This window comes from Etheostoma spectabile, chromosome 10 (assembly GCF_008692095.1).
Source record: "Etheostoma spectabile isolate EspeVRDwgs_2016 chromosome 10, UIUC_Espe_1.0, whole genome shotgun sequence".
Lineage (NCBI taxonomy): Eukaryota > Metazoa > Chordata > Actinopteri > Perciformes > Percidae > Etheostoma > Etheostoma spectabile.
This window is the reverse complement of record NC_045742.1, coordinates 23,515,268-23,540,576: the sequence shown is the minus strand read 5'-3', so window position 1 is coordinate 23,540,576 and position 25,309 is coordinate 23,515,268. Positions and strand designations below refer to the sequence as shown.

Sequence of the window (25,309 nt, the reverse complement as noted above, 5' to 3'; positions counted from 1 at the left end):
TATCTGTGCTTGTGCATTTATTGCATTCATAAAGAAGACGCATTTTAGGTAGCAAATGTACAGTATTGTGTTTATGGAGTAAAATGGGCTTATTGAAGATGCAGTCCCAACACCGTTTAGTATCTCATCTGCAACTCACAATGATCAAAGATGGAATTAAAACTGGTTTAGGTTTTATCTAAAAGATACACTAAAAACATAATCATAAAAAAAACATAATTAGGTAGTCTAATGTTGACAGTGCATTCGGGTAGTCAGATTGAAGCTAATGTTATCCTGTTTTGAACTGTTTGGCCAAAGAGAAGGTAAAATAGAAGGAAATTAAATGCTATAGTGACGCCGGCACAGTCACCTGATTCGGTTTCCCACAGCTTAGCGGTGTTCATGGGTGGAAATCAGCAAAGTAGAAGTCTTTGGTCAACATTGAGACGATGCAGGGGATCTGCTTCTTGCCACTAAATCCCGGCAGGTTGGAGGAGGACTCAAAGTGGAGCGCCACCATGCGGTTGACGCGGGTCATGATCTGCATCAGCTCCAGCTCTCCGCTGAAACGCTTCAGCATCTCGCACAGCGACTGCATGAACCAGGAGCCGTTGGTCGTGTTTCTCCATGAGTAGTAGCCTGCCGGACGAGTCACGTTACCAGTGTATTGCCATTTCGTTATGGATCATGACCGTACCGGGGCTGCACAATGTATCTGGGTTTATTATCGCAATAAACACGTTGTGAGAGGCTGCGACAAATCGCGAAAGACACTATACACTATAACTTATACAATATCAGTTTCATTTTTCTTTTTTTCGAACATAGAGACAACAGGAACGCCATACAGTTTGGGAGAGGTGAGCTGTGCAGTGCACAGTGTAATAAAATCAGTTATACGACCAGGGAGGTCATTCTCTTCTTAATTATGCTTTTTAATGTTTAATCCAATAAAATAATGTTGGAAATAATTTTTGTTTATGTAAATTCAACAAGCAATTTGTTGCATTTTAGCAGCACACTGAGAGCAGAAAGGCAGAACTGAGTACACTTTTTTAAATCGCAAATGTTGTTATCGCAATATTCAACAACATTATCACATATATATTTTCCTCATATCGTGCAGCCCCAAAAACATACTGTATATCAGGGATTTAATGATGATGTCATTTAATGAATATTCCCAGGACAAAAAGTCTTTTCTACCATCTGTAGATCTGTTGTACAGTGTGTTACCTGGAGCAGTAGAATAGGCATACAGGAAGTCTGCCTCCACAGGAATCCTCTCTGTCTGAGCATCGACGCTATCGGCCTCAAAAAAGGATCCGCCGTCCAGGTCTGACCCACGGCACGCCTCAAAAGAAAATCCAGGTACATTAAATATAACATACATTATGCACATTAAAGCTGGGATAGGCAGTTCTTTCTGGCATCATCGGGCAAAAAGTCCATACTGATCTTTCAGCATGTTGTAATTAAAGTGGACTGCTGCATCTCCTCTTGGCTCCGTTCCCAGCCTTTAGAAAACTAATCACCAATCACAGATCATTTCAGAGCCAGGGCGTTCCTATTGGCTGCTCTACAAATGCAGGTGCGCGTACACGTCCCTTCAGATGGTGAAAGCCTAATTCAATTATAAAAGATTCTGCAAAAAAAGCATTGGTAACAACTGAATACACTGCAAAAATGCAACATATACCTCCTGTTTGCAAGTCCTCCTTTGCATTCAAGGCCATCCACAACCTCGCCCCCCTATTTGTCTGATCTCCTCCAGCGTCCCACACCCTCCCACTCCCTCAGATCCTCTTCCTCCGTACGCCTCACCACCATGGGGAGCAGACCATTCAGCCGCTCTGCTCCCCGTCTCTGGAACTCATTCCCACCCCAACTTAGGAACATCGAATCAATCCCCCCCACCCCCCATTTCAAATCACAACTCAAAACACATCTGTTTAAAACTGCCTATTCCACTTGGATGTCTATTGCTCTGCCTTTTTCTGGTGTTATTGTTGTATAGTATTTTTTTGCTGTTTTTAAAATGTCTTATGTATGTATACCTTGTATGGCGTCCTTGAGTGCCGAGAAAGGCGCCTTTAAATAAAATGTATTATTATTATTATTATTATTATTATTTGTCAATACCAAGGAAACGTTCCAATGATGGAGAGAAAATGTTTTAAAAAATAGTTTAGCCTTTTGTAACGCTTTGCCAATGTTGACACATCTTTAATCACAATATGTACCTCAAATGGCTGTCGATTTTCACATTTTTGGCGTTTTTAAAGAAAATTGCCACCCACAGCTTTAACTGTGATGGTATTTTGGCATTATGTATGGTCTAGCATCCCAGAGGTATCACGCAATCCAGACCATCAGCAGATTCACTCTACTTTCATTCATAGGACATACCCCACCCCCGTGAAAATGCATCACATGAAAGTAATTAACTGCCCTTTATGCACTTTCTGCAGACGGCCCGGGGCACTTATCTTCACGTTCTGGGAGTGCTCTCCTGTTGGTCAGTTCTGGAATAATATTGCATCCAAGATATCTGCCCTGATTAATAATACTGTACCTGTTACTGTTAATGTTTTGATCCTGAACGATCGGTCAGCCCTTTAGCTCTCTAAAACTCAAAAACGTGCGGTATTTGCTGGACCCATTCATTTTTGGATGTGATGATTTGAAGGCTATGCGGTAGACTGGTGCTGCAGCCTTTTAACCCCAACTTGCGCATGTGGTCCCTTATCTTGTTTCTGACTGTGTGTGTGTGTTTGCTTGTGTGTGCGTATGTGTATGTCTTGTTTCTATGGTTGTTGTGAGCTGCGGACGTCGCTCTTGCTGTTGTGTTTTTGTTGTGTCTCCCTCCTTCCCATCTTTCCTCTGTGTGTTTTTTTGGTCCTGGGACACATCCTCATGTCTCAGCATACTGTTTGTAATTTTTTGTAATCTGGAAATAAAAACATTAGGTCATAAAAAAAACTGTGATGGTATTTGATGGTTTTACTGAGACACGCATGTGGTTTAAAAAACAACGATTGATAACACTCAGCGGTGATTGTTGTGCAATTCGGATTTTATCTAAATCACATCTCTGAATTTAGGCTTTTGCCCTTACATGTACATAAACTGTTCAACTTCTTATATCCAAAGCCTGGCGTCAAATAGTAAGAAAAACACAACATATATTACTGTTGAGAGTCCTTTTTGCAAACGTAGACAAAGTGTACTAAACCCTACACTACAAAACAAGCATCACCCAGCACAGCCGGACACAGGGCTGAGGTACTTGAGTCCAGACTCTGACTCAGGGCGCTTTTCTGTTGCTCTGACTCGTCTGTATTTAGACAGAGACTTGGGCATCAGACTCGCCAAATATTCTAGTTAGTCTCGACTGAGTCCAGCACCGTATGCTGTTCTTCTAAGGTAACTTCCTCCTTCAAAACAAAACCATAGATAAAGTGTGCTTGTTCAGAAAACAGGTATTGGTTTAAGTTAAAATCCATCTAGAACAGACATTGAGATTGGTCGCCTGGTGTACACCTGGCTGCATCATATACCTCAATCATCAGGCTGTAATCATTTTCATTTTAGCCACGGACACAATGTCAGCGAGCACTTTGTACTATGAGTTCTTCAGGACTAGTAATAAGTTCAAGAATGGGAACATTTGCATTTTATATTTTAGGTAAATAACGTGGCCTAATTTGACCCTTTCTCTCTAAGATCTTGGCTGTTTCTCATTTGGACTTGGTCTTGACTTGGACTTGAGCCACTTTGGACTTGGTCTTGACTCGGTCTCGACTAATCCTGGTCTTGGACTCGACGAAGGTGCACTTGACTACAGCCCTGGCCGTGGCGAGGATTTTGGAAATCAGTGTCCTAGTTAGCTACGTCTCCATGCATCATAGGCACATTGCTTGAAAGTGATAGCACAAGATGAACAGGTATTTTTCAACTAGTACACGTGTGTGTCTGGTAACGTGGGTATAATTAACCAACCTGTATGAAGAAGAGCTTAGGTTTCCCCACCAGACTCCTACAGCGATCTCCTTTAAAGCATTCTGTCAGCTTCTCCAACTTTTCAGCGCCGTCGGTGCCATATATCAAGCCCTCGTCACCGTGACTTAGCAACACACATGCAAATGATGCACTCTTACTGTGGTCCTTCTCGGATGCTAGTGAAACACACACACACACACACACACACACACACACACACACACACACACACACACACACACACACACAAACACAGATAGAAAATAAGACAAGAGTTACATTATTAGTCCATTTGAATTATCATCTTGAGGACAGTGCATATATTGCGGATATTTTAGCATCTCACAGTTATACTGCAAACATACAGATCTGGCATGGATGGTTACATAACAGTTCCCAAAGACATTTGTAGAGTTACAGTAATACGTGTGTTTGGGAATTAAAGAGTAGGCACAATCGGACGCTGCCATCTAGTGGTTGCTGCATGCTCCTGTGGTAATGCCGTCTATGTAAACGGCTGTTAAACAGCTATTTTGTATCATTTATTCTTTATTATTCTTCACCCTTACATCATTATCAGCTATTTTGTATTATTTCATATTGATGTATAAAAGTATATATATATGTATTAATATGTTTGTCCCTTTATGTATGTACCAACTATCAAAGTAAATTCCTTGTAAGTGTAACTCACTTTGGTAATAAATCTGATTCTGAATCTGAAATGCAGCATTTGTCAACATTTGCTGTTCCAATCAGTCAACAAATTGATTGCACATGGCAGGAAGGGAAGCATTGTTTTTCTTTAAAAACTTTAAATTGCTCATATTGGGCGTTTCCCCTTTCCTTTATTGTGTATTATATATTTTTGTGCATGTTATAGGTTTACAAAGTGGAAAAAACGCCCCACCCCCCAAGGGATTTATCATCACCAACAGAAAAAACATCTCTACTATAGTCCAGCCTTTACTTCAGTGACAAACGTGCGTCACTCACACGTTATAATGCTCGCCTGGCTGCTAGCAAGCCCTCATAACCCACTTCTGACTGGCTAGTAGTCCTGACCTAGCTACTGTACATGTGTGACTTGCAACAAAGATGGAATAGAAGTGTGATGCCTCACTCTGTAGCTAAAACAGAGAGCTCAACACACCGGGTGAAAAGAGGAGCTGCAGCAAATGTGGAGTACAAGAAAAACAAAAATACTGTGTTTTTTGAAAATGAAACCACATAAACCTATTCTGGTACAGCCTCTAAATACAATTACAAACCTGAAAATGACAATAACATCAGCACTTTAAATAAATAAAAAAACGGTAGTTTCTGTTACCACATCTCAACAGTTGTTTCATCTCAGCCACGGTCTGATCAGTTTTCACATTGACCTTATAACCCAGCTTAGAGAAGGTCTTCATGGCAGCAGCAGCATCTACATCTGTCCCGTTCCGAGCAGTCATTCCTGGAGAGACACACGCAAACACATAGGTAGAAATGCACTAGTTGGCAGCTACAATCATGGGCATACATTTCATCTTATAGATTTGGGGGGGCAATACAGATACAATTCTTAAGAGCAAATATTGAAGGGGACACAAACAATGCAGCCACAATTGTACTCGTAGATATGTGTAGTTGTGGAACTCCAATAAGTAGGCTGGCAAGGCTATTTTATCCACTTTAAAACATTGGATGAAGTGACTCTTTTCTCTAATACAAATGATGCTGAACTGAGAACTGAACCTCCATGCAAGCAAGCTAACCAACTAGCCATCCAGCCAGCCTGCCACTAAATTAGCTAACTTAGTTTAACAACTTAATGTTTCATTCAAACAAACCAAAAACACTAGTGTGAAAGCACTATGGTTGGAATTAGCAAGCTAACATTAGCTAATTAACTATCCATTAAGCTACCCAACAAGCTAAATTTCCTTCATAATTGCTAACACAGTACACTCATGAAAAATAACATACTTTTTGTCATGACTTATTCATTAATGACTCAGGGTCCTCTGTTTAGAGAAAATAATCACTTTATCCGATGTTTAAAGTAAATACGACAGCCTTGCAAGCTACTTACTGACGCATTCGACCCCTCCCACGAGTCCCACTGGACTTCTGTGTACGGTAATGTAAACAAGCAGTGGACCAAACCAGTGTGAAGCAAGGGAGGGGGGGGGACTCAAAATGTTTCTAAACTTAAAACACATGTTCCCCTGTGTGCATTTGTACTTCTTAGACAATTATTTGAAGTGTATATTATTTACAATACACAGCATGGTTTTAATGTTACTTTGGTGGTATAAATCACACATTGTAAGTTGAAAGGGGGTGACACACTGACACAAACGAGACTTGTTTGTTGTCTGTCTGTGTGTGTGTTCTTGTTTAATTACCTTTGTGGGGTCCAAAAACCGGGAATACTTGTGGGTTCCCGACAGCTTTGTGGGGCCAAAATGCCGGACCCCACAACTTTTTATTGCTGTTTGAGGGTTAAGACTTGGTTTTAGGATTAGGGTTAGCATTAGGTTGTGGTTAAGGTTAGGCATTACGTTGTGATGGTTAAGGTTAGGGTAAGGGGCTAGGGAATGCATTATGTCCCCACAAAAGATAGTGAGATGCACTATGTGTGTATGTGTGTGTGAGATACTTGTTTAATGTGTGTTGTTACCTGTGCTACTGTGGAAGTTCTTATTGTTGATAATCAGACAGGTTCCAATGCAGGGATAGTCCATCTTGTAGCGGTAAGGGTCAGAGTGGACTGTTTTACTGCTGTGGGGGACAGAGTCCACTTCCTCAGTAGTCTTACTACTGCCTGCGGGCTCTGCATCTGACCTAAGAATTCACACACACACACACACACACACACACACACACACACACACACACACACACACACACACACACACACACACACACACACACACACACACACACACACACACACGCTTTGAAACCTGGGGAACTTGTTTAGCACCGTCACTCCAACAAGTTTGAACGTGCTGACAGCTCAGTGAACTTGCTTAACCAGTCTGTGCCGATTGCACAAATCATACGTGGAAGTCCTAAAGATTTTTGGAATCTCCCCTTATACAGGGTGATGTATCAAAGCAGTGGTATTATTAATATTCCAAAGACTAAAAACAGAGAGGTAGAATCACACAGTCTCACATCTATCGCATCTACTGGAGCAGGCCATTTAGCTCAGGGCAGTGGTGACCTAAGTTAGAGACGGGAGCTTGTGACCAGGAGATCGTTGGTTCAATCCCCAGACCGACAGGATAAAGTCCGTGTGGGGAAAGTGAAAGAGCAGCGCTTGTCCCTCCCTCTTTACCCTTGAGCAAGGCAAGTTACGGCAGACGGAGTGAGTCTGCAGCAGAGTCTGCCTGCTCCTGCTGGATCTGGAGCTCACTGCCCGCTTCCTGGGATCCAAAACTGACACCATGCAGCTGGAGGTCCAGGCCGTACTGCTTGGCCCGCTGGAGGGAAGCGAACCCCGGGAGAACCAGATCCAGGACTGAGTGGAGCGGACTGTCACAGTCTGCTGAAGTTTAAATCACAGGTTTTCTAAAACTAGAAAAATCACATGAAATTTTGACAGGTACTGTTCTCCAAAACCTAGGTGGTGATTGGCCGAAGAGGAGTCCTGTGTATCTGCGCCACTGAACTCTATCGACCTGCGCTCGATTGTTCTCACTTCATCCTCCAACTACCCGAATGTCACAGTAACTTGAAATTGAATTTCGCAATCTGAATTGTGAGAACTGAATGTGAAGATATATAAAGAGTTGAATTTTCAGTGAAGATTAAATTGGATTGGACTTCAGTTCCAAACCAATTAATTCAATTTCAAATTATGCTATTCAGATTCAGTTTTTCAAAGCAATGATTCAAATTAAACTATACAATTTCAAAATTGGTGATTCAAATTCAGTATTTCAATGCAATCATTCAAGGTTAGCAATTCAAATTCAAATAGAAATGTTTCTATTTTGGTGGCACATGTTTCAGCCCCTATGCACCTGTCCACCCACACAGCTGCTTTCAGCCTGATTGTGTGGGAGTGTGCAGACATTGGCTGGATCTCACTTTTCTTATTTGATAGCTCCTTGCTCTTTGCAACTCAGCTGAACCGGAAGTTGTTGTGCCGTCTCAAAGCTCTTATTTCTGCAGAGAGGTGCAAGCATCGAGGAGAGATCTCTGAAGAGCTATTAGCAAGGATACATGAGAGTCTTGCAGCTGAAAGCTGTTGCTCATAGTGGTTCTATTTGTACTTTGAAGTCGGATTTTCCGAGGTCAAAGTCTGTAGATCTTAATACAGATCTGGTAGAATGGTCAATGGTTAGGTTTAGGCATGGGGAGTGGTTTGGGTAAAAATACCAGGGTAAGCCAATCAGAGGAAGAATAAGGCGTCCTTTGACGTTGACACGTCCAGCAGATCCAATCTAGGATCTATCGTAGCTAACACACCCCCTGATTTCTGAACTCGGAAAACCCTGCAGCTCCTTAAGAATGCCGTTTCTCCAGATTACATGTGTGTAAAACACTGAAAAATGAGTGACATCAAACTGCCCCAAAAGCTACAAAAAATAAGTAAGGGTTCATTTTACTGCATAGACATATCAACCTTAAGTATTGTTATCAATATTTGGATAATATTTGCAAAGTCTATGAATCACCACATACTGGGTGTGTTATGACTGTGGTCTTATTTGTTTCTTTGGTCTGCTGTGTGGGCCCTGTGTTTTCTCTCTTGTTTTCAAGTTGACATGCAAATAGGTGTGTGCCATAGCCGGGAGATAATTGGTGGAAATCTTTTGTGCCCGAACCCGTGATTGGCTGCAGCTGGGGAACCACCTGATGTACTGTATAAAGAGCCAAGATGGCGGCTGTGTGCGGGCAGCAGGCATTCCTCATCTCCCAACTGGCCACACGTCTGCTTATTTATTCTTGTTTCAGATTAGATTACTGATTCTTTAAAAAAGTAAGGGTGGACTGCCAGGTGTGTTATCTTGTTCTCTCCTGTTTATTTAGTTAGGGAGCTAAATCTATTGTCATTCTTTTTGCCATTTTGTTTGTTAGGTCACATTCTTATCTCCTGGACAGGATTGTTTGTTATTTTGGTGGTACCCTTGTATGATTTACCTATATCTCTGTTTATATATTTTCTGTTAAATGTCAAATAAGTTTCTGACAGTCAAACAAATGATTGTTTTAGGCTACTTTGGAGACGGAAGATGGGGCCTTTTCATGTTGTGTCCTAGGGACCCCTAAACTGGGCCGTAACAGGGTGATACGAAAAGATTAATAATTAAACCCTCCTGTTGTCTTTGGGTCAAATTTGACCCCTTTTTCTAGACATTAGACCTTGTCTATATCTCTCTTTACCAGTTGCCACTTGTGTTCGTCCTCTTGAAAATAAATCGGTAAGCTTGGCACATTCGGCAGCTTCCTCCTCAAAAATGCCTCTCTTTTTTTCAGCCCCTCCTGACCTCTTCCTCCCATCCATCCTCCCTGACGCGTATCTCTACGGTGTGGGCAGCCCAGCCATCGGCAGCCTAGCCTATCTGAGAAAACTTTTTGGAAAAAAGACTATGGACTCTACCCACTAACTCTATTTGGGAGGGGAGAACTCCCTCACATGGTACAACCCGTGCAGAGGCTGCGGTGTCAGAATGCAGAACGTGTGTAACCTACTTTAAGAGAAGATAGACTAATGTGACGAATTTCAACAACAAAAATCCTTGACCGGCCCCATAGTGAAACGGGGGAATTCTCCCGATTACCCACCCTGGGCATGGTCACGTGGGTCTGGTTTCTCCGGAAATTCAAAGCAATATGATCTCATATTTTACTTAAATATGAGATTGTTTCTGAAAACATTTTACGCGTGAAATAGGTCGTGCAGTTGCTGACCTGTCTTCATTTCAGATCGACAAAGGTCAGTTTAAAAGATTTGTCAGATTTTGAGAGACTCGTCATTTCCGGGTTTGCACTCCACCAATCAGATTGGTTATTTGAGTCCAACTGCCAGCAGTAACGCCTTCCGACAGAGCATGTCAAGTCAGCCGAAATGAAGGCCAACGGACGACAGCACGCAACACACCGAACAGACTTAAGTCACCAACCTCGCCAGACTGTCAACGCCCGATTATCGGGCTGGTGTGTCAGCACCTTAAGTGTTATTTTTATTTATTTTCACACACCTTTAAAAGGGAGCAGCTGCTATCTGTGTGGAAAATTGACCTTATTTTCAATAGACCTAGCATACAAGATTAGGTACATTCATTATATATGGGTAGTCAGATGCAGTCATTGGTGTACAAAAGTGTACCCAGAGTCAGAACTAAACAGGGTGAAGCAGCTTTCAGTTTCTATGCTCCTATCTGGAATAAACTCCCAGAAACCTGTAGATCCGCTGCTACTCTCAGTTCTTTTAAATCAAGGCTGAAGACCTTTCTTTTTGATGCTGCCTTTCTTTAAATGACTGCTCATTTCTTTAAATTTCTTATGCTGCACTGTAACTTTTATTCTTGTGTTTTATGTGTCCATTTTTTAACTGTCTATTCATGTGTTTTACCGGTTTTTAATGCTTATGATCTTTAACTGTTTTTACTTGTGTTTTATCTGTTTAACTGATTTTGTGTAAAGAACTTTGAATTGCCCTGTTGCTGAAATGTGCTATACAAATAAAGCTGCCTTGCCTACAAAATTATTACCTTTTCTTTGCAAAAAATTTCAAGGCGTCCACGTCGTCCCCACCACTCGGCGTCACGTGTTCCATGTTCCTGCAGGCATGGAAGCATACGAGGCAGTGATCAGAAAATATAGGACCTCCATTTGGTGAAAGTGGAAACAACCACCACCAAGATAAAAATAAAAAATGTTTCTTGATTTCCATCTATTTTTCTCTTCCACTTCCTGGTATCCAGTATCTTGCACTCTGTCAAAAGTATGTGCAGGGCTCATCCGATTACTATCAATGCCATTTAAAACAAATCTTATGATCAATTCACATCAGCAAAAGCCACTTCAGGACGATTGACTGGGTTCATACCCAGTTTGTTTTTACACTATATTATGGAGCTGCAAAGATTCATCAAAATATCAAATTAATCACCACCTATTTTAATAATCGATTTAATCAGCTTGGAAAAAAAGTGAAGAATGATCTGATTCCAGCTCCATAAATGTGAACATTTTCTAGTTTCTTCAATAATCAGCAGCCCTGGAATCAAACTCTTTCTAGACTTACTAGTCATCATAAACGTTTATGACTTGTTTATGACACGTTCATGACAGTGTCTAGTCACTCTTATACAGATACCTTCAAGTAAAGTGTTTGTAACAACCCATTTCATGCTGTATATTGACATGATTGCCTGTTTTTTTTTTTTTGTCAACTAAAATAATTAAACATTTTCTAAGTGGTATTTTGATCCAGATGTGGCATTCACTAGGTTTCCTCCCACACAGGGACTTTTTCCTTTTGTTGATAGTAATTCCAATGAAAAACGTTTTTATCCAGCGTTTCCGGTAGCTGAAACTCAATGTCATTTAACCCCACTGAGGGAGGAAACAAGGAAGTTGTGAATTGTGGTTAGGGCAAGATAAACCTATATTTATTAATAGAAATTTAGGAATATACCATGTATTATACCAAATATAATTAATGTATCATAAATAAAATTATGACACAATAGGCTTAATCAATGTTCCAGAGAAATGATGCGATAGTGTAACGTCAAAACGAAACTCCATTAAGAGGAACTGCAACGTTACAGCCTTTATCAGAAGTAGGTCAGTAAAAAGCGATGATTCATAACGTTACATGAGCCACCTGTCAAATATAGTTAATAGTATAGGTAGTTAAAAAAATTCTATCAAAGCAGAACAGTGGGAGTACTAGTTCAACGGTTGATAGATACATAAAATGTAAGCTAAGCTTTACAGTCTACGTTACACGTCTAATGCCCATAGATAGAAAAGTGTGGTCATGCAACTGTAGCATGGAATTAACACGGTTAAAAAGGACGTGAACGTTGCGTGTTGTTCAAAGACACACACGAAACTTGTGTTAATATCTGGATATGGGACTTTGGCCACATGCATTAGCTAGCAAAGTTTGGAACGAGTGAACCTCCAACTTCACTTAGCTAGCGTTAGGTTAGCTAGCTAACGTCAACTAAAAATGTATTTAAGGTGCTCCTTAACATTACCTGAAGCAGGTAAAGTTGCAGGAAAGGACACTCAAATAGAATTCGTGCTTTGCCAAAATTATGTGAATAATAATTGAAAAATATATTTTCCTGCCAAAATTAACGTACCTCTTTTGTGGGACGGTAGTAAAATAGGTGTAAGCAAGTCCACGTCCTTACCATTAATAACGTTGCCAAACATCCCAGGGAAATGTCCTTTCGAAGTACAGGCTTAAAACTATTAGCCAATCAGGAACGCTACTCCCTGTGTGGGCTGGAGAAACAACAAAAAGCCAGCAGTTGATTGGCTTAGCGGGCTGTGAAAAAAAAGTGAAACCAATTTGACCACAAGCATTCAACATCACCCAGAAATAGAACTGAGAAAACAAACAAAATACACACTAAAAATGCTCTTTATTTTTGCATTTAATGAACTTACACTATTTCTTGTATACATGATGAAATCTGGTCAAGGTGTTCTGTATTAAGGCCTTAAAAATGCCATCAACTTTAGTAATGTTCAAATGTAGCTTTTGAATCTTTAACCTCTGTGCAATTGGGTATGCTTGTGTGTATTGCGTGTAGCGCATTATTAATATAGCACATTATTTTCCAGTCTCATTCTTCTTTGTTGTTTTTTTGACTTGGTTATCGATTCCTCTCAGCTGATGATCTACTGCGTGAATATACTTGGTCTCCAGTAGCAGAGCTGGCAAGCTGGACGCCCCATACTGGAAGGGAGGAGAAGAGGAAAGGAAAGTCAGATTAATTACAACTCTAGAAAAGCATTAGGTAAGATTAAGTCCATATTTATACATATCTGTGTGTGTGTGTGCGTGTATACCATCTCTTTCTCTTTGGGGTGTTTGTGTCGGTAGTCCAGGTATTGTCTGTTGAGCTCTCTGATGTCATGCAGAAAGGCTTGGCCTCGTCTCAGATCAGCTAATCGGGCTTTAAGTTCACCTTTCTCTTTTTGCAGCTGCCACACCTGCCTCTCTGCCCTGACCAAGCACACACCGTGTAAGAACCTGACAACTTGTAAACAATCTTTACATGATGTTTTACTTTTTTAGTAAAAAGGTATGTTAAGGATTTTTTAAATAACCAAAAAAAACTGTTTTGTGTTCATTATGCATCTAACTGGTACCGCCATGGTTGTTGTAAATGACCAATTATTTTGAAAGGGAATGCTTTTACTTTATAGACAGTGAAACCGTACAGGAATCTGAGTTTGTGAAAATGAAAACTGGTGCGTTTGTGCATCTGAACTGCCTCTCACCTCATCAGCTCATTTTTGGCCTCCAACAGTCTCTGTGTCTTTGTACGGATCAAAGAACCCACCTAACACAGACACACACACACACAGACAGACACACACAGTATTATGTAAAGCCCCTGACACACCAACCGGACAGCCGACCCTCGGCAGAAAAGGCCGTTGGACTGATCGGTCTACCCGAGTTGGTCAAAAAAAAGTGGAGACGTAATAAGTCTCCATAACAGCAGGTGCCGCTAACCTGTATTGTCGCACAAAAACGAAAGCCGTCAGCTGATTGGACGGCCTGTTCAGAATACGATCTCATATTTTACTATCACCGAAACATGTTTCTGAAAACGTTTTAAGCGAGAAATAGGCCGTGCAGTTGCTGAATCTGCCTTCATTTCAGATTGGCAAAGGTCGGATTAAAAGATTTTTGTCAGATTTTGAGAGACTCTAGTCATGCTCGTGCCGCTCCTCGTTTCCGGGTTAGCACTCCACCAATCAGATTGGTCATTTGAGTCCGACTGCTGGCAGTGCCCGCCTTCCGACTGAGCATGTCAGGTCGGCCAAAATAAAGGTCGGCGGCCCCTCCGGACGGAACACACCGAACAGACTCGAGTCAAGACTTTTTTTCTGGGGGGGGGGGCAACTTCCCTCAAGTTGCAAGTTATGTCAAGTCAGTCAAGTCCCAAATCAAGTCACCTTTTCTTTTTTTTTACAAGTGAGCAGTTCTTGCCTTCGGCAGTTCCCTTTTTTTTTTTCCTTGCATGAATTTTTTTAATCCAAAGTGGGTTCCTGGTGGCACCGACGCAGCCACTGTGGTGGTCTGGTCCCACTAATGGGGCTTCATCAGAGGTCTATAATGTTACATGTTGCCATAGAGAGGAGTTTGACTGAAAGTCAGTCATCTAATCACGACAATCACATATTGTGGAACTTTTTCAGTCGTCCAACCATGATTCACAGCTTGCGCTGTTGCTGCCGCTGCATTGCAGTTAGACAAACACGGCAAGATTAAATTCCTATTATTTTACATTGAACAGCTAATATTCAAAACTTATGAATACACGCAAGTCATCCGAGTCACCGTGCCTCAAGGCAACTCATGTCTCTCACATTTTCTATTAACTTTTCTATGAACTTACAAGTCCAAGTCGAGTCTCATGTTATTTATTTTTTGTAAAGTCATCAAAACGGGGATTTGAGTCGACTCAAGTCCACCTTCATAGTTCAGCATGCTGCTAGTATTTTCTCATAAACCAAAGTACTGGATTTGGGCATTTCACCCAAAACCACAAGTCACTACCTCATGGTGGCCTTTAAGGACCCTGAGTGTCTGTATTTGCACAAAATTAAAATCTTAATTCATCCAATAGCTGTTGAGAAAGTTCAGTCTGGACCAAAGTAGTAAATCAACGGACTGACATTTCCATCCCTTGAGCCACGGCACTAGGATGGCGAAAAAGCCGGTTGCCATAGTTACCTTGGCGTTCTCTCTTTTTAAAACCTTGAGCTCCTTGGAGGAAGAGATCTGGAAGAGAAAGACACATCTGAGAATACAGTATACAGTACATGTGTTTGATTTAAATTCTGATCTTAATTAGTTTCATTAATTAGTACAATCCGCATTCATTGTTGATCAATACCACAAAAGAAATTAGTTATTTTCCTCAAAAAGAAGAAATATTCTTTTTGAGGAAAACAACTATAAGTTCTTTGTAACTTTTTTGGCATTAAAAGGTGGTTACACATGATCAGTTGAGTTATAAAAAAATGAATAATGCTAACTGGCACTGTAAATCAAAAACACTCAGCACATTAGCCATAACTATGATTCAAAAACTCTGAAAAAGTATAGCACTGTCTTCCTGTGTTATAAATGTCTCACTGCTTCTTATGAGTCACAATGGTTAAACGTTTCAAAATGTGGTCGTAATTTTCTGTTTCTTTATACCCTGATTAAGTTGAGTGTACAGTACACACAGCATTTTTTCTTCTTCTGGTCAACAAAAGTAAGTCTCAACCTCTCAATGTTAACTGGAATGTTGAAAACCACACCGAATTTATGAAATCTGACCTTTTCCAAGAGTTGCTCTTTTACATTGGAGCAGAAGCAATCAATGGACTGTTTGACTGCTTTAGACTCCACAGACTCCCTGTAAAACACACACACACACACACACACACACACACACACACACACACACACACACACACACACACACACACACACACACACACACACACACACACACACACACACACACACACACACACACACACACACACACACACACACACACACACACACGGAATGTAACCATTTCCAAATGCAATGATTGCAACAAAAAATATTAAAATTGTGAATAAAAGGTAGTTATTATGTGTTGACATGATATGGAAGGTTGAGGGTTCAGGCTACTTGTTGGAATATCTTTGTTTACCTGTACTGGTCACAGAAGTCAAGGAAGGCATCCAGTACCCGCTCCAACTCTGTTCCTCCCTGAGGACCACGTCTCTTCTTCTTCTGTTTCTCTGTGTGGGCCGTCTCTGGTTCTGCAGATGCACAGCCTTCACGTGGGAGAATGAGGTTTTTTGTGGTTCAATTTTCATGAAAGAGCAAAAAGAAAGAAATGAAATTGACTGTTAACCCATTATTAGATCTCCAAAACTCAAGCTTATTTTATGTACAGAGTAAGTATTTTGTGCTGTATTGTTAAATAGATTAGACAAAACAACCTCTAAAGTCCAGTTTATACCAAAAAAAAGGTTTAAATGCTAAGTTAGATGAGAAGATCAATAGTTAGCGTAGCATAACAACTGGAAATGGAGGAGACATCTAGTCTGGCTCTGTCCACTCTTTATGCTGAGCTTCATATTTAATGTACACACATAAGGGTGGCATCGTCTAAGGGTGGCATGTTCTAATCTAACGCTCGGCAAGAGAGCACGTAAGTAAGATTTTCAGAAATGTCACATTATAATTACCTTAAACAGGGTTAAAACATAACATTTGAGATTCAATTCTGAAGTTTACAGTGACGTTTGCAGCTTAGCGTCTTGTGCTCTCATCCGTTACCTGATGAAGACTTTCTAGATTTAGACTTCGGTGAAGACTTTCTGGTTCTGCTCAACTGATACACCTTGGCCTTCTTCGGACTTGGGCACTGGATAAATGACATCAAGAAAAAGATGAATATAAACAAATTACATGAGCCACATACTTGTGGAGGCTACTTGTGGTTACAAAAATATGCAGATGTTACTCCGATTCGCCACTGGGCGCCTGTGCTGTGTTCCGGCTGCGTTCCAGTTTTTTTTCCCATCCTCCACTACACACCATACCACACTGGGAGAGTCTCAGAAGCTAGCATCTACCTTCCACTCCAAGCACTCCTGTAATTTAACTCCATGCCTTTTTTCTGGCATTGTCCTGATAAAAAAGGATCTGTGATGTCCATTATGTTTTTCAACATCCAAAAATGAATCTCTCATCATCCGTGGAGTTGTAGAGGAGGCATATACAATATTATGGGGGGGGGGCATCTTTTGATAAATTGATTGGATGTTCTCGCGGTTTCACTTGCTGCCCGGCTGTCCGAACGGCTCGCGTGACCTGGTGCGTATCTTTAGCTGAGCGGAGGGACGCTTGGCGCACGCTACTGGGACGCGCTGTGGAACGTCAAACAATTGCGTTGAATGGCAGCGATTGCTCGGGGGGGGGGTCATGGTGTCTCCGGAACGCAACGCAAACGCACCCGATGGAAAATAGGGGTTAGTCCATACCCAACTCCTGTCCTCATTCTCCTCCTCCTCCTCAGAGGACAGGACTTTCTTCTGGCTCCTCTGGGCGGTGTCAGGGTCAGATTGCTCCTGGAAGAAGAAAAAAGACGTAGCAAAACATTGTGTCAGCATATGTAGTCTCCCCCTCAGTAGTCATACAGGAAGCTCCTGTGACTGTATTAGCACAATAACTGTGGTATACTACAGAGCAGGGGTGTTCAAGGTTTTCAGAGCAAGAGAAACGGAGCAGGGACCCACTACATGTATACAATTTAGCTGCATATTAAACTTTCTGTATGTATATTAAACTGTCAAACAATTAAAATATTTAATCGCAATTATTCAAATTACTGTCATAGTTAACTCGCAATTAATCACACATTTTCATCTATTCTAAATGTCCCTTGATTTCTTTTTGTCCCATTATTTTTTCTCACTTCATCAACATGGAAAAGTGGATCGGCTCGCTTTGTGCAAATGTTGTTGTGTTTTTTTTATTGAAAACAACATTGGCATATAGCCTACTGTAGTGGTCAAGACTTTGATGGGGGGGGGATTGGCATCAGCTGTGTGCTTGGCCATCAAGAATGACAATAATGAAATTAAAATGGATGTGTAGATATTCATGTAACATTTTTACATCATGTTTTAATGTTATCCAAACATGTGGAGCTTAACTTTATCTGTGGATGGCTACCATACCTATAGTTATAATAAGCCCATCATCAGTGTTGTGTAAATTAAATGTGTTTTTTTTTGTTTTCATGAATTTGTTTCGATTCACTATATCAAGACGCACTTTAATTTTTGGAAGAAAAATAAAATTGCAAAAATATGTTAAAAGTTAATTTGGAGGGCCCCCTGCAGTAACTAGGAGAACCCCTAGGGGTCGCAGACCCCCTGTTGAAGATCTTTGGGAGACTACCCTTGTTGTTGAGACTTTACTATTCACCTCCTTACCTGGGACTCAGGGTCATTGGACTCTCCACTTCCTGTCTCACTCTCTCTCTTCTTTCCTTTCTTCACCTGCTGATTGTTCACTGGCCTTGTTGGGACACAGAGATGGAAAAACCATTTGACGGGAAGGCGGGATATTAAAAAACAGAATGGAAACCAGCGCCGCCATGTAGCTATATCAGCCAGACTGTTATGTGCTACACCCCAATTTCTTCAACATGGCCCATCAACTGACCCTTTACCCTAATCCCTGCTCCACTTCCCCGACCCCTTGGACCTGAAACAAACGCATGGTTGATTTCATCACAATTCTTAAACTGGATTTTTACATTTAGGGAGGGGATCGGCAGTCACCCCGTCACCTAACCTGGATCATTTACGTCAGTTAATTTATATGTAACTTTTACAAAAATGCTAGCTGCACTAGAGTTGTATTTCTAAATGTATAATATAACATAAATGTGAGTGCCTTTGTGAGTACTTTTGGAGATCTGTATATTTGTTGACTATGTGTATATAGGTCTCCAGTATAGCTGAAACAATTCCTCAACTTGAATAATTTGATTAAAAAAAATTCTCAATGCAAAGTTCTTTGCCTCAAAGGTTTGTTTAATCAATGTAACTAACGGTGTATGGCCCATTGTGTTACCGCATGGACAATTATTACTAGTGCACAACGGGCTGACGCTTTTGTGGACACAACACTGACGATCGCAGATTACAAATGAAGAAAGACAGCAAAATGTTGACAATTTAAACCAGCCCCTCCCCCCCAGGGCATTAACATCATGGCTACTTAATATGCACATGAATGACGTCACCGGACCGTGCCAGTGCTGTCTGCATTCTTTACTCTCACTCAGTATTAGGCTTCTGAAAATGTTGTCCCCGGAATATAATATATATATATATATATATATATATATATATATATATGAATGGACCCGCTGTAAGCTTTGAACCGTCACATTTACCCTTGGGTTAGTGAACAGCTCTTTTACATATTCAGTGCAAAGAACCAGAGGCGAGAAGGGGCTGAAAAAGATGGGCCAATGGGAACATTTGGGCCACCAAAAGTGTCTTGGTGTGTCAGCTGTGTGTAAAAATATTCTATCCCTGTTACTGAATGCAATAACATTCTTTTTGGCTTTTTCAAAAAACTACACACACACACACACACACACACACACACACACACACACACACACACACACACACACACACACACACACACACACACACACACACACACACACACACACACACACACACACACACACACACACACACACACACACACACACGGTTTTTCTTTTTAGTAAACAGCAATAGTAAATATATTTACTATAAAGTAAAAGTATTTTTTTATCCAATTAATCAATGGAGAAATTGGTAGAATACTCGATTACTAAAAGAATGGACAGCTGCAGCGCTAGTCTCCAAAGCTGGGCAATATATCGATATATCAACGTATTGATATATGAGGCTTGAGATACATTTGTATAGCGTAATATTGTGATATGATATGTGTGAGAAGTGTTTTCCTGGTTTTAACGGCTGCATTACAGTCATTTTCTGACCTTACCAGACTGTTGTAGCTGTTCTATTATTTGCCTTATACCACTTAGTCATTATACCCATGGGACTGATGATTATTTATCAAAACGCTCACTGTGTTAATATTTTGTGAAAGCACCAATAGTCAACCCAACAAAACTACAGCAATAACAAATTAGCAATAAAATGTGATTTTCTCCATATTGCCCAGCTCTATAGGTCTCTATTTAAGAGTATGAAAGAAGTACTTCTTTTTCAAATTAGTATTACTATAATAATTACTAATTTGCACAATAATATTCAGTTTATGCAAACCGGTGTAAACAGCCGTTTTAATGCGCCTCCCCCTGCGGATTTTGAGTGATTATTTTGAATGCTGTGAGTTTGTGTGCTGTTACTTGTTTATTTTTTTTTAGCAGTTAGCAACTTGCCTTGTCCAATGTTTGTCTTTTTCTCTCCCCCTGACCTGCCTTCGGACCCCTTTCTGTAATCCAGAACCTCCTAATTTACAAATTTAGCTCTGAATATGATACATAAAATGTACAAAATTTAATACAGTCATTTAAAAACCAACCCCAAGTCCAGAATATGTTTTTCAGGTTGAGAACCACTGGTCTAGAGAGGACCCTCTTAGTGAGCTCACCTCGCTGCAGACGTCCCTCCAGTACTTCTACTCCTCTTTTTCGTCTTCTCGTCCTCATTCTCTCCATCCGTCTCCTTCCTCTTCACGGCAGCCCCACTCTGTTTAACGGTCGTCTTCGACCTTTTAGGATTCACCTTTCTCAGAGGTTTCCCTCCGTTCAGCCCTTCCTCCTCCAAGACGTTTAAATCTTCCTCCATGGCGGTGCTGTGCAGGGGGTTACCTTAGCAACACAAGAGTTCTCGGGGTCAGCACAAGATTGGTGGTGTGACATTAGGCTAGACTCTGGAAACAAGGGTTAGGGTTACACAAAATATTCATGAAGAATCAGAGGCAGACATCAAGAAAATAGTTTTGCCTTTTGTCAGTGTTGTAGTACTCAAGATCGGTCTTGGTCTCAAGACCACTTTTTAGATGTCCCAGATTTTTACTCTTGAGTCTTGGATGAAGACTCAGGATTTTATTCCAAGACCTGTCGAGATCACAACTGCATAGCTATCACTAAACATCCTGCTTTAAATGCCACCAATAACTTGACTCCTTTCTAATTTGAAATGTGTTACTCTTGACCCCCCCCCCCCCCCCCCCCCCCCCCCCCCCCCCCCCTCCCCGCCCCTCTTAACATGCACTCCCAAGAAAGCGAATCTTGAAGACAGAAGAAGTAGTTCTGGCTGTCTGGCACTGGTCTGGTCTGGTTGGGGACATGGTTTAGGTAACTACAGCACTGCCTTTGTGAACTCAGTTTGAAGTGCTGCAGTAGAATGATACTTTGTTGTCATAACTGTAACTAGATTAGGAGAAGAAAAAAAATATACAACAAAATGCATTATTTATGCCCATGTAATAGTATCATGGTACTTCATAGATGAAATTAAATATGAGCAATGGTTTTTCTCTATTTACAATGTTAGGTTTAGCCACCATTTTGGAGTGCTGTACTTGGCTTTATCTGGGGCTTTCAAAAGTCCATTTGGTTTGGTTTAAGGTGTTAAATTAAAATAGTTTCCTTTTTTTTTAAGAATTGTAGAGACATAATGAGATTGACATGGCACTTACCATAATTAAGCTGCAGTCCCTCCAGGAAGCTGCCTCTCTCTATAGCAGACAGGTTGGGAGAATCCATTTGATCATTAGATGAACCTTTCTGGATTTGAACAAAACATAGGAAAAAATGTAATTCCAATTCCATAATGTACAGTCAATCAAGCTAACTCCTCCAGCACACTTTGAAGGAGGGTCTGGCAAAGACTTTCTTTAGTTGAAGACAGCCCTCGTTTGGTCTTTTCCTGGTTTTAAAGGCCACATAACAGTAAAGTGAGGTCATTTTCTAATCGTATCACACTGTTTTATAATTTGTATTTACCCATTTAGTCAGTATGGCCATATTATTGATGATTATCTAAAATCTTATAAAACAATATTTTGTGAAAGCACCAATAGTCAACCCTACAATATCGTAATAATATAACAATATCGATTCCGACATCAAGGTATTTGGTCAAGAATATCACGATATCTGATTTTTTTTTTTCTTCCCATATCACCGCGCTCAATTTTCCTCCCTTAAAAAAAAAAAAAGAAAAATTGCCAATACAAATTTTCATTCAATCAGTAGTGCAGTATTGACCAACTCACTTGACTCTCATGTTGTGTCGCCGGGAGCACTTTGGCTCCTTTGGCCTTTTTGGCACTGTGGAAACATAGAAGACAGGGACACATATTCATCATCATTCTCAATATTTGAGGTGAGGGGACACCTCCAACCAAATGAGTCTGCTAACTGACTCCAGGCTTGCGTTTAATGGGGTGGCAGTAACTCAGTCCGTAGGGAGTTGGGTTGGGTAGGGAGGTGCTGTTGAGTAGTGATGGCAGTGTGACGCTGAAGCTCCGATACGTGCTCCAAAACCCTCAACTACCAATCCAGAGAACCACTCCTCTCGCTGTCAATTTACAATACCAACAGCTGTTGCTTTTAATGCTTTGTGTCAATCCAAAGTATGTGACACTAAGACCGTTTGCTCGAAGCAGCAATTGGCTTCATTGTTGCCTGCATGATATCACTCTCGACCGTGGCGGTCGTACCGGGGACGCGATCTTTCGCCTGTTCCATTCAGTGATTCATTGACAGGCCCTTGTGTCGTTTCTGCACGGTTGATACAGGTGGTTTAAACAGTTTTTGGAGCGCCTTTTAGTCTTTATAACCCTCCTCTAAACAATGTAACAAATGTGTAGAGCTTGCGTAGTAGGTGTGTTATTGCTGTTGAATTTTTTTTTGTGCTTTTATGCGTTTGTGTTGGTCAGTATGGAACCACCAGGAGAGAGGTCGTTCTGACATTGGTGGACACTTTAATCTACGCTCCTGGATAATGTTGGTTGTTCTGGCTGTTTAATATGAAGTAGGAAAGTAATTTTATACAACAGTAACTGTCGTTAGTAGCCTTCTATATATGGTCTATATATGTAGCATAACAGTAAAATGATGTACATGATTAGTGTAGCTAGTAGCTATCTTTATAGACTGAAGTTGCATTTTTATTTAAAAATTGCTTTCTTTACAGGTCCGGTGTTTGGTTTGTTCAACCGAGCTGAAGTATCATGGGAATACTTCCTCCATGATTAGACACTTCACTGCCAAGCATGGAGCTGATAAAAACCATGGGAACACAAATCAAGGTAGGCAATTTATTATATTATTATTATTACCTAGACAAACAAAATCTGATATGATTGTATAACATGACTCATAGGTCTGCTTCGTTTAAATGCAGTTTCACATAAATCCTTAATTTCTTTTATTAAAGTATTTTTAATTTCTTTATGTCTTTATTTATTTGTCTTAGTGGACCGTAAGCAAGAGCTAGATGAGGCTCTTGTGAATATGGTGGTGAAGGACTCGCAGCCCTTTTCCATTGTGGATGACTGTGGCTTCAAGGAGTTTGTGGCATTGCTTGATCCCACATACACTCTTCCATCCAGAAAGGCTCTGAAGAACATGGTGGTTAAGAAATACGAGGAGGAGAAAGCCAAGGCCATCATGCAGAGGGTGGAGGCTGTGAGCCTGACTTCTGATATGTGGACCTCGATTAATATGGATGCATATCTAGCAGTGACGTGTCATTATGTGGATGATTCTGTGAAGCTGGCCACAGTCCTTTTGGGAGTGCTCCCTTTCCCTGAACGTCATACATCTGCTAACATCTCTGCTGCAATGAGGTCTCTCATGGAGGAATGGGGTATTGAAGGCAAAGTGACCTCAATTGTGACAGATGCAGGAGCTAATATGGTTGCATCTGTCAGAAGTTTGAATCTCAGACACGCACTTTGCTTTGCTCATTCCCTAAATCTAGTGGTGAAGAAGAGTCTTGATGCAACTCCTGGCCTAGAAAACCTACGCACAAGGGCACGAAAAGTGTGACATTCTTCAAAACTAGCACAACAGCCCATGAAAAGCTCAAAGAAGTACAGGAGCAGATGTCATCAGTGAAGAACTTATCAGGAGGTCGACACACTGGAACAGCACCTTCCTCATGCTACAACGCCTTTATGAAGAAAACAGTCAGTGGGGGGCTCTTGCAACGGCTGAAAACAGATGTAAGACCATTGTCTTCAGAGGACTATGAAACAGCTGCGGCATGCCTGCAATTGCTTGCCCCCTTTTACCAGGCAACAGTAGAACTGTCTGAGGAGAAGAGAGGGTCAGGGTCAAAGGTTATCCCAATGACAAAAATGTTAATGCAGTACCTGTATGAAACAATTGGAAAAACAAGCCACAACACAGCTAAATTACTGGGACAGAACTTGTTGACAGCGATGCAAAACAAGTTTGAGACTACGGAGACCCAAACAGCACTGACTCTTTCGACACTGTTGGATCCAAGATTCAAAACCATAGGATTCTACAATCAAGGACAGGCACAGGCATCAGTGAGACGACTAACAGCACAATGCTCACAACTGATAAGATACACACCATCACATGCTTCACCTACAGAAGAACAGCCCTCCACATCAGCTCAACCAGCACCTGCAAATGTTGAAAATCCACCATCCACAGGTAAAGTTATAAACAGTTAATTGATAAAATTGAAACCTTTCAGTACTGATAATTATCATCATATTTGTCTTTTAGGTGTTAACCTTTGGGAAACTCTGGACAGAGATGCTTCTGAAGCAAGGAGGGCAAGGATGCCACAGCAGATGCTACAGTGGAGGTGCAGAGTACATGACTGATCCACCAGTTGCAAGATCAGAAGACCCCTGGCGTACTGGCGAACCATCAAATGTGTACCCCTTCTGTTTAACCTTGCAAAACACTTTTATGTTCGCCACGCATCATCTGTTCCTTGTGAGCGATGTTTTCCAATCTGAGAGGTTGTGAGCAAAAGAAAGAACCCGACTCAGTCCAAAACCTGTTGAAAAAAAATGTACCTCAAATAAATCTTTGAGTGTTCCCCATCCCAAAAATCACCCCCTGCCATAGAATTACAAAGCACACCCACCTATGCCATATTTTCCCAGCACTCTCTCCTAAATAACAAAAAAATACATTTATCAATATATTATTGTAATTAGACATTATTCTCAGCCTTATCGTGTGCATCAAGAGTTTCCAAAGAAATATAGTTAAAATCCAAGGAAGATCTTAACAAAGATGCTTCAGAACTGAAGTACTTTCTCCATACTCCTCACTGGTTATTGACTGCAGCCTTGCTTTTCGCCAGGAGAGGTCGCTGCCACTGAACTTCGAGTAGAACCCTTTTTCGAACATTTGGCTCAAGTGGTTCAGTGCTTCGCAAAAGCTTCATTTTGCCATCACTACTGTTGAGCAAGGCACCGTACCCTCCCATCCGCTCAGGGCGCTGGTTCGACTGGCAGCCCACTCACTGACATCTCTCCATTAGCGCATGTATAGATCCTGTGTGTGTGTGTGTG

The 25,309-nt window shown here is 41.0% G+C and overlaps 2 protein-coding genes across 3 annotated transcripts in view; both read right to left on the bottom strand.

The window, feature by feature from the left end:
* On the bottom strand, window positions 1–12,469 carry LOC116697073 (caspase-3). 2 transcript variants are annotated; one of them, XM_032528384.1, is made up of 7 exons: window positions 12,309–12,469; window positions 10,701–10,769; window positions 6,653–6,816; window positions 5,315–5,443; window positions 3,985–4,160; window positions 1,219–1,350; window positions 1–621 (listed from the first exon to the last, which is right to left on the bottom strand). In XM_032528384.1, exons 2-7 carry the CDS (start codon window positions 10,763–10,765, stop codon window positions 556–558), a joined length of 732 nt encoding a protein of 243 aa, XP_032384275.1. In that variant the 5' UTR covers window positions 10,766–10,769; window positions 12,309–12,469; the 3' UTR covers window positions 1–555. The 2 variants fall into 2 exon arrangements, with proteins under 2 accessions (XP_032384275.1, XP_032384274.1); XM_032528383.1 differs by having other exon boundaries at window positions 1,219–1,336; window positions 12,309–12,458.
* A 156-nt stretch (window positions 12,470–12,625) lies between these two features.
* cenpu (centromere protein U) overlaps window positions 12,626–25,309 on the bottom strand; it is a 13,463-nt gene continuing 779 nt past the window's right edge. The window contains exons 2-13 of the mRNA XM_032528381.1: window positions 22,013–22,067; window positions 21,434–21,521; window positions 20,381–20,600; window positions 18,184–18,268; window positions 17,227–17,313; window positions 16,520–16,607; window positions 15,885–16,011; window positions 15,518–15,596; window positions 14,924–14,971; window positions 13,459–13,520; window positions 13,024–13,180; window positions 12,626–12,910 (exon numbers count right to left, since the gene is read on the bottom strand). Of these exons, the coding sequence (XP_032384272.1) occupies window positions 12,785–12,910; window positions 13,024–13,180; window positions 13,459–13,520; window positions 14,924–14,971; window positions 15,518–15,596; window positions 15,885–16,011; window positions 16,520–16,607; window positions 17,227–17,313; window positions 18,184–18,268; window positions 20,381–20,600; window positions 21,434–21,521; window positions 22,013–22,067 (1,222 nt within the window). The 3' untranslated portion in view covers window positions 12,626–12,784. The remainder of the gene's footprint in view (window positions 12,911–13,023; window positions 13,181–13,458; window positions 13,521–14,923; window positions 14,972–15,517; window positions 15,597–15,884; window positions 16,012–16,519; window positions 16,608–17,226; window positions 17,314–18,183; window positions 18,269–20,380; window positions 20,601–21,433; window positions 21,522–22,012; window positions 22,068–25,309) is intronic.

Bases quoted from the DNA above. Each gene is read 5' to 3' on its own strand.
- LOC116697073 (XM_032528383.1), bottom strand. From the start codon at position 10,765: ATGGAACACGTGACGCCGAGTGGTGGGGACGACGTGGACGCCTTGAAA. The intron at 6,817-10,700 runs GTAATAATTTTG...GTGAATTCTTAG, and splicing joins AAATTTTTTGCAAAGAAAAG to GTCAGATGCAGAGCCCGCAG. The intron at 4,161-5,314 runs GTAACAGAAACT...GTGTTTCACTAG, and splicing joins GAAACAACTGTTGAGATGTG to CATCCGAGAAGGACCACAGT.